Below are 9,688 nucleotides of genomic sequence, written 5' to 3'. Positions count from 1 at the left end.
TAGCTGATGGCTCACATACATCAGTTGTGGGTTCTGGTGTCATAAACTTTCAGCAGTCCTTACATCTTAAAGATGCTCTTCATGTTCCTAAACTCTCCACGAATCTTCTTTCTATTCATAAAATTACAAAAGATCTGAATTGTACTGTAACCTTCTTCCCTACTAATGGTCAATCAATTGCTGATTCTTTGATTTGGCTTCATCATAAGCGCTTGGGGACATCCTCCATTTGGTTTACTCAAGTCTTTATTTCCGTCATTGTTTTTATCTAAGCCTGTTGAGTCTTTTCATTGTGATGTTTGTGAGTTTGCTAAGCATCATCGTGTGTCTTTTCCTTCTAGTAGTACTAAGAGTGTTGAACCTTTTGATCTTATTCATTCTGATGTTTGGGGTCCTTCTAAAGTCCCTCATGCTTATGGAAATAGATGGTTTGTTTCTTTTATTGATGATTGCACTCGTGTAACTTGGGTTTACTTAATGCATGAAAAGTCTAAGGTACCATATCTGTTCTTTCAATTTTATAAAATGGTTGAGACCCGATTTGGTAGAAAAATCAAGAGACTAAGAACAGATAATGGTACTGAATATGTTAATCACAGTTTTTCCCAATTTATACGAAATCAAGGTATGATTCATGAACTTAGTTGTGTAGACACCCCTCAACAAAATGGGGTTGCTGAAAGAAAAAATCGTCACCTTCTTGAAGTTGCTCGTGCCTTACTGTTTCAAACACATGTACCCAAATGCTATTGGGGAGATGCCATTCTTACTGCAGCGTTCTTGATCAACCGTCTACCCACTCGGGTTCTCGATCATGTAAGTTCTATTCACTCCATGACTTCTTTTTTTCCTTCTGTTCCAACTTTGCAAAGTCTTCCTCCTCGAGTGTTTGGGTGTGTTGTCTTTGTTCATATTCATAAACAGCATCGCAGTAAGTTGGATCCTAGGGCTCTTAAATGTGTCTTCCTTGGATATGCTCCTGATAAGAAGGGCTACAAGTGTTATCACCCTGGTAGTCGGAAATTTTTTGTTTCTATGGATGTTACATTTCAGGAATCTGAGTCCTTTTTCCAAGGTCCTCATCTTCAGGGGGAGAATAATTCACTAGAAGACTCATCACCTTCCTTCTTTGAATTTGAATCTTCAGTGTCTGCTCCTTCACCTGAGTCAATGTCTCTTCCTCTTGTTCCTGTTCCCAATGTGTCTATGTCTTATCCTCCTGTGACTGATCCTCCCATGACTGATACACAGCCCACATTGCCTCAGCAGCAACCTCAATCGTCTGAACCACTGGTAAGTCCTGAATCTCATATTTCTGATCATGATACTTCTGATGACTTACCCATTACTACTGATTTTGATGATTTATCCATTGCTCTTAGAAAAGGAAAAAGATCATGTCCCAAGAAATCTTGTTCCTCTTGTACTCAATACCCTATCTCCCATTTTGTTTCCTCTGCTAATCTGTCTGTGCAGCACAAAAGCTTTGTTTCAGCACTAGACTCTATTGCAATCCCAAAATCATTACATGAAGCCTTGAAAGATGGGAATTTGGCTCAAGCCATGCAAGAGGAGATGCATGCATTGGAGAAAAATAAAACATGGGAGGTTATTGATAGACCTACTGGAAAGAAAGCAGTAGGGTGCAGATGGGTTTATGCCCTAAAATATAATTCTGATGGAACTCTTGAGAGATACAAAGCTCGATTAGTTGCCAAAGGTTACTCTCAAACCTATGGCATTGATTATGAAGAAACATTTGCTCCAGTTGCAAAGATGAATACGGTGAGAGTTTTGTTATCCCTTGCTGCCCATTACAATTGGGATATAAACCAATTTGATGTGAAGAATGCTTTCCTCAATGGTGAGTTAGAAGAAGAAGTCTACATGGAAATTTCGCCTGGTTTTGATTCTGTGAAGGGAGAAAATAAAGTTTGTAAATTAAAAAAGGCCTTGTATGGATTGAAGCAGTCACCTCGTGCCTGGTTTGGAAAGTTTACTAAGGTTATGATGACCTTAGGATATAAACAAAGTCAAGGAAATCACACTCTTTTTTTCAAGCACTCCCAAAATGGGAAGCTTACTGTGCTCCTTGTATATGTTGATGATATTATTATCACAGGTGATGATTTTGTGGAGAGACAGATTCTGCAAACACGGCTTGCCTCTGAGTTTGAAGTCAAAGACCTTGGGAAACTGAGATATTTCCTAGGGATAGAAGTAGCTCATTCGAGCAAAGAAATCTTTATCAGCCAGAGGAAATATGTTCTTGATCTTCTCAAAGAAGCAGGAAAGCTTGGGTGTAAACCCTCTAATACTCCTATTGAGCAGAATCACAAGATGTGCTATGAAGAGGAGAGTCCTCCAGTTGATAAAGGACAATATCAACGGCTAGTTGGGAAATTGATATATTTGGCCCATACTAGACCAGACTTAGCTTATGCTGTTAGTGTTGTCAGTCAGTTTATGCACGATCCAAAGGAGAAACATATGCAGGCAGTAGAGAGAATTCTTCAGTATCTGAAAGGTACTCCTGGTAAAGGGTTGTTATTCCGACGTGATGGCAATCTATCTTTAGAAGTCTACACAAATGCTGATTAAGCTGGATCCGTGACTGACCGTCGTTCTACCACTGGTTATTGCATGTTTCTTTGTGGTAACTTGGTGACATGGAGAAGTAAGAAACAATATGTGGTCGCCAGATCAAGTGCAGAAGCTGAATTTCGAGCTATGGCTCAAGGCATTTGTGAGTTATTGTGGCTGAAAATTGTACTTGATGATCTAAAAATAAAATGTGAGGGACCTATGAAGCTGCTATGTGATAATAAGTCCGCTATTTGTATAGCTCATAATCCAGTTCAACATGATCAGACTAAACATATTGAGGTCGACCGCCATTTCATCAAAGAGAAACTTGATAGCGGGTTGATTACCACTCCATACATTCCCACTGGGCGTCAATTAGCTGATCTATTGACAAAGGGGCTTCCTTCAGATAGTTTCAATAACTTGCTAGCAAGCTGAGAATGATAAATATCTATTCCTCAGCTTGAGGGGGAGTGTTGTAAATAGTAATTATGTAGTCATTTATTAGTAATTATGTAGTCATTTATTTGTATTTATTTAGTCTGTTACTTGTATATTGGGCCAAGCCCATTAGTTCAAAATTAGGTCAAGAAGTCTCTATAAATAGAGACCCCTATGTACAGATTCAAAAAAATATCAATAATATTTCATAACCCTTTTTCAAGTTGGATACCCTTTTCTTTCAAGTTGGTATCAGAGCAACTTCAAGAAGGTGACGATTTTTCCTTTCAGCAACCCCATTTTGTTGAGGGGTGTCTACACAAGTAAGTTCATGAATCATACGTTGATTTTGTATAAATTGGGAAAAAGAGTGATTGACATATTCAGTACCATTATCTGTCCTTAGTCTTTTGATTTTTTTACAAAATTGAGTCTCAATCATTTTATAAAATTGAAAGAACAGTTGTGGTACCTCAGACTTTTCACGCATTAAGTAAACCCAAGTTACACGAGTGCAATCATCAATAAAAGAAACAAACCATTTATAAAATTTTAAAAAAGAACTCCTTTGAGAAGAGGTCATACTGCACATAAAATGGTTAAAGAAAAGCTCCAAGAAGCCAAAAAATCACAAATAAATACCAAACGATGTCCGATCAAAGAGAGGAGCACAGATCCAGAAAGAAGATGAAGGGACGATCAAGATCACGGTGGTCCGATCCGGAAAAATGGTCTCACGCGCCGCCACGTGCCGGTGAGATTGGCTGCGCGTGGGATTCACTCGCAGATGAAGGAGCGGCGCGTCTGGGCGCGTGCGGTGGCCGTCCGGTCTGAAATTTCTGGAGCAACGTCGTCCGGTGAGCTCGGTTCTTTCTGGGTCTGTTCGGAGTTGAAAAACCACCGGGAAAGGAGCCAATCGTGATGAACAGATGCTATCTTGTGATGAAGAATAATGGAGACGATGAACAGTAACAGAGACGATGAACAGTAACAGAGATCCAGTATAACAGAGATCTTCTCGGTCCAAGAGGTCCTCGGAAAAAATCCGGTGGCGGCTGATGGCAGCGAGAGACAAAAAAAATAAAAGGTTCTTGTTCTAAAGACAATAGGCGCGGAAGCAGAGCCCTCGGGATCGAGAGCTCTGATACCAACTTGAAAGAAAAGGGTACGAGAAATATGGGGTTATCATTTCTCAAGCTGCCGGAGATAATTTTATCTCCGCCTACTAAATCATAACCATACAAAGATGGATCAATGGTGATAAAGGAAGAGAGAGAAAAAGAGAATCATAACCATTCAAAGGTGAATCAATTAATATAAGGAAATAAATAAACAAAATGACGTCGTTTTGGGGTGGCCGGAGATAAACTTATCTCAAGTTGCCGGAGAAATGTTTTTCTCCATATATATAGATATATATATATATATATATAATCTTTCTTTGTTATTTGAATAGAATTTTTTTAATTTCTTAATTGTGATTGCTTAATTATGCCAGCCACTGAAGGTCATCAAATAAATTGCTTAACCGTACTTAACATTGCCAGCCACTGAATACGTATAGCTTGGATTCTGCAACAACGCAAGCACGTAATGATGAACTATTACATTCACAATATGATAAAGTTGATATGCTGGCAGCAAAGTCTGCAGAAAATCTGATATGAACCACATCCATCCCCATCCATCGTGTTAAAACACCGCTTTTCCCGTAGTTATAACTTAATTCTCGATTTTTTGTAAGATAATTAAGTTGTTATCCAAATGATTTATTGGATTCTCATTCTAATTTATTTCATTCTCAATTTTCTCAAAAAATCTTGTAGTCATACATAAATTATGTTGAGTTTCAAACCATAAATCATACTAACTCACTTTAACAAAAATATTTGAAAAAATGTTACTAGCAATAATTGAAATTCAATTTAAAATACATCATTCTTTTCTTAAAATTCACACCCTCATTCATATCAAGTTTCAAACATTAATTCATACTAGATTTTTAGCAAAACACAGACTAAATAACTTCATTTAAAAAGAGAGAGGGGGGGGGGGGTTTGCTTGAGTTTTTACTACCATGATTTCATTGATTTTAGATTGAAGAAATTATGTATTAAAATATACACAAACAGACTATACTTTTTTCTTTTTGATATGAATATAATATAACCCTTTAGGATGCATTCGACTGCAACAACTGTCATTAAGCATCTGGTTATGATTGAAGGCACTTCTAAGGAATATGTGTCATATTTCACTTTCTTGGTTTTCTTTCTGAGCCAGACACTATTTTTTCAACTCAAAAGCAAATTTAATGCATAATGATGTAGAAGCAAATTCTTGTAATTGAATAGACTAAATGATGCAGTATGAAATATGATTCAAAATTCTGTTTCTTGGTTTTCTTGCCGGGCTTATTAACCTAAAAACAGAAAAAACAGTAACTATGACAAAAAATCACACCTAATGATCGCCTAAACCTTTGACACACCCTACATTTTTAATAAAACTCAAATGGAAAATAACCTAGTAATTTAAGAATTAAGTTTGTACAAACATGACATTCTAACCATAATTCAAAGGTATGCAGCTTCTCTATCAACATTTGCACATACTTTTCTTTCCTTTTCTTTCCTCAAGTATCCACTTTTTCTTCAAATATTTCCAACTGCTCTCAAAATTCCCACTAACCCTCATCGCAATCATGTGAATCTCACTCCTCGAAGGGTATATCAATGCATTAGTGAATACAAGCCTCATATCATCTGCAAATTCTTCAGGTTTGTAATACAAACAATTGTTCAATCTGCACTCAATATCCTTCAAACCTATTGGCTTGGATACGACCTCAAGGTTATCAAGAAACTCGAAGACCTTAACATCAAGAGGTTGTTTGAAAGCCCAACCATCTCTTCCTACTATCAACCTCTTCAAGATCACCCAACACTGCATCTTGTTGTTTCTGTCCATGTTATATGCCCTTTTTTTCTTCTCTTTCTTGCACTCTGCACCTACATTCTCCAACTCACAAACTTGGGATGCAGTTCTTGACATTCTTCCGGAGTTTTCTTTGATGAAATATTTATTTGGTGGGGGTTTAGTCGTTCAATTTTTTTCCAGTAGTCCAGAAATTTCAGAAGCCTCGTTACTCATTTTCTTGTAATAAAATCAACGATCTCCATCTGTTGGCACCCTTCTTGAACGGTTCTTGAATGTTTTGCACCATTCATGTAAATCACAAGTGACTTTTGAGGTTCAGCCATTGAAGAGAGTTTGGTTGGCTTGAGTTTTTACTACCATGATTTCATTGATTTTAGATTGAAGAAATTATGTAGTAAAATATCCACAAACAAACTATATTTTTTTCTTTTTGATATGAATATAATATAACCCTTTAGGATGCATTCGACTGCAACAACTGTCATGAAACATCTGGTTATGATTATAGGCACTTCTAAGGAATATGTGTCACATTTCACTTTCTTGATTTTCTTTCTGAGCTAGGCACTCCTTTTTCAACTCAAAAAAAAATTCAATGGCTTATGATGTAGAAGCAAATTCTTGTAATTGAACAGAGCAAATGATGCAGTATGAAATATGATTCAAAATTCTTTTTCTTGGTTTTCTTGCTGGGCTTATTAACCTAAAAACAGAAAAAAAACAGTAATAATGACAAAAAAATACACCTAATGATCAACTAAACCTTTGATAGGCCCTACATTTTTAATAAAACTCAAAAGGAAAATAACCAAGTAATTCAAGAATTAAGTTTGTACAAACATAAAATTCTAACCATGATTCAAAGGTATGCATCTTCTCTATCAACATTTGCACATACTTTTCTTTCCTTTTCTTTCCTCAAGTATCCACTTTTTCTTCAAATATTTCCAACTGCTCTCAAAATTCCCACTAACCCTCATCGCAATCATGTGAATCTCACTCCTCGAAGGGTATAGCAATGCATTAGAGAATACAATCCTCATATCATCTGCAAATTCTTCAGGTTTGTAATACAAACAATTGTTCAATCTGCACTCAATATCCTTCAAACCTATTGGCTTGGATACGACCTCAGGGTTATCAAGAAACTCGAAGACCTTAACATCAAGAGGTTGTTTGAAAGCCCAACCATCTCTTCCTACCATCAACCTATTGAAGATCACCCAACACTGCATATTTTTGTTTCTGTCCATGTTATCTGTCCTTTGTTTCTTCTCTTTCTTTGACTTTACACCTTCCTTCTTCAACTCACAAGCTTGGAATGCAGTTCTTGACATTCTTCCGGAGTTTTCTTTGATGAAAGATTTATTTGGTGGGGGTTTAGTCGCTCTATTTTTTTCTAGTGGCGGAGAAATTTCAGAAGCCTCGTTTCTTATTTTCTTGTAAAAAAATCAACGATCTCCATCTGTTGACACGTTTCTTGGACGGTTCTTGAACGTTTTGCACCATTCATGTAAAGCTTAATCACAAGTGACTTTTGGGGTTCAGCCATTGAAGAGAGTTTGGTTGGGCTTGAGTTTATACTACCATGATTTCATTGATTTTAGATTGAAGAAATTATGTATTAAAATATCCAGAAACAGACTATACTTTTTTCTTTTTGATATGAATATAATATAACCCTTTAGGATGCATTCGACTGCAACAACTGTCATGAAGCATCTGGTTATGATTGAAGGAACTTCTAAGGAATATGTGTCACATTTCACTTTCTTGGTTTTCTTTCTGAGCTAGGCACTCCTTTTTCAACTCAAAATCAAATTCAATGCGAATGATGTAGAAGCAAATTATTGTAATTGAATAGAGTAAAGGATGCTGTATGAAATATGATTCAAAATTCTGTTTCTTGGTTTTCTTGTTGGGGTTATTAACCTAAAAACAGAAAAAACAGTAACTATGACAAAAAAATCACACCTACTGATCGACTAAACCTTTGACAGACCTTACATTTTTAATAAAACTCAAATGGAAAATAACCTAATAATTCAATAATTAAGTTTGTACAAACATTACATTCTAACAATGATTCAAAGGTATGCAACTTCTCTATCAACATTTGCACATACTTTTTTTTCTTTCCTCAAGTATCCATTTTTCTTCAAAAATTTCCAACTGCTCTCAAAATTCCCACTAACCCTCATCGCAATCATGTGAATCTCACCCCTCGAAGGGTATAGAAATGCATTAGAGAATGCAAGCCTCATATCTTATGCCGATTCTTCAGGTTTGTAATACAAACAATTGTTCAATCTGCACTCAATATCCTTCAAACCTATTGGCTAGGATACAGCCTCAGGGTTATCAAGAAACTCGAAAACCATAACATCAAGACGTTGTTTGAAAGCCCAACTATTTCTTTCTACCATCAACCTCTGCAAGATCACCCAACACTGCATCTTGTTGTTTCTATCCATGTTATATGCCCTTTTTTTCTTCTCTTTCTTGCACCCTGCACCTTCATTCTCCAAGTCACAAACTTGGGATGCAGCTGTTGACATTCTTCCGGAGTTTTCTTTGATGAAAGATTTATTTGGTGGGTGTTTAGTAGTTCTATTCTTTTCCAGTGGCGGAGAAATTTCAGAAGCTTTGTTTCTCATTTTCTTGTAACGAAAATCAGCGATATCCATCTGTTGGCACCCTTCTTGGACGGTTCCTGAACGTTTTGCACCATTCATGTAAAGCTTAATCACAAGTGACTTTTGGGGTTCAGCCATTGAAGAGAGTTTGGTTGGGCTTGAGTTTTTACTACCATGATTTCATTGATTTTAGATTGAAGAAATTATGTATTAAAATATCCACAAACAACTTTACTTTTTTCTTTTTGATAAGAATATAAGATAACCCTTTAGGATGCATTCGACTGCAACAACTGTCATTAAGCATCTGGTTATGATTGAACGCACTTCTATGGAATATGTGTCACATTTCACTTTCTTGGTTTTCTTTCTGAGCTAGGCACTCCTTTTTCAACTCAAAATCAAATTCAATGCGTAATGATGTAGAAGTAAATTCTGGTAATTGAATAGAGTAAATGAGGAAGTATGAAATAAGATTCAAAATTCTGTTTCTTTGTTTTCTTGCTGGGCTTATTAACCTAAAAACAGAAAAAAAAACAGTAATTATGACAAAAAGTCACACCTAATGATCGACTAAACCTTTGACAGACCCTACATTTTTAATAAAACTCTAATGGAAAATATTCTAGTAATTCAAGAATTAAGTTTGTACAAACATGACATTCTAACCATGATTCAAAGGTATGCAGCTTCTCTATCAACATTTGCACATACTTTTCTTTCCTTTTCTTTCCTCAAGTATCCATTTTTTCTTCAAATATTTCCAACTGCTCTCAAAATTCCCACTAACCCTCGTCGCAATCATGTGAATCTCACTCCTCGAAAGGTATAGCATGCATTAGAGAATACAATCCTCATATCATCTGTAAATTCTTCAGGTTTGTAACACAAACAATTGTTCAATCTGCACTCAATATCCTTGAAACCTATTGGCTTGGATACAGCCTCAGGGTTATCAAGAAACTCGAAGACCTTAACATCAAGAGGTTGTTTGAAAGCCCAACCATCTCTTCCTACCATCAACCTATTCAAGATCACCAACACTGCATCTTTTTTTTTCTGTCCATGTTATCTGTCCGTTGTTT

General features: G+C 36.3%; 3 protein-coding genes across 3 annotated transcripts; all 3 read right to left on the bottom strand.

Moving 5' to 3' along the window:
* Window positions 1–5,625: 5,625 nt before the first annotated feature.
* LOC133305092 (transcription factor GTE12-like) lies at window positions 5,626–6,081 on the bottom strand. The gene has a single exon (XM_061505221.1). The coding sequence runs from the start codon at window positions 6,079–6,081 to the stop codon at window positions 5,626–5,628; it is 456 nt and encodes a 151-aa protein (XP_061361205.1).
* Window positions 6,082–6,848: 767 nt separating this feature from the next.
* LOC133305090 (transcription factor GTE12-like) lies at window positions 6,849–7,304 on the bottom strand. Its single transcript, XM_061505219.1, has one exon. The coding sequence runs from the start codon at window positions 7,302–7,304 to the stop codon at window positions 6,849–6,851; it is 456 nt and encodes a 151-aa protein (XP_061361203.1).
* A 1,002-nt stretch (window positions 7,305–8,306) lies between these two features.
* Window positions 8,307–8,741, bottom strand: LOC133305089 (uncharacterized). Its single transcript, XM_061505218.1, has one exon. The coding sequence runs from the start codon at window positions 8,739–8,741 to the stop codon at window positions 8,307–8,309; it is 435 nt and encodes a 144-aa protein (XP_061361202.1).
* Window positions 8,742–9,688: the final 947 nt, after the last annotated feature.

This window comes from Gastrolobium bilobum, unplaced genomic scaffold (assembly GCF_033153095.1).
Source record: "Gastrolobium bilobum isolate Gb01-03AN ecotype WA unplaced genomic scaffold, APGP_CSIRO_Gbil_v1 utg70158, whole genome shotgun sequence".
In the NCBI taxonomy this organism is placed as follows: Eukaryota; Viridiplantae; Streptophyta; class Magnoliopsida; order Fabales; family Fabaceae; genus Gastrolobium; species Gastrolobium bilobum.
This window is presented reverse-complemented; position numbering and strand designations above follow the sequence as displayed.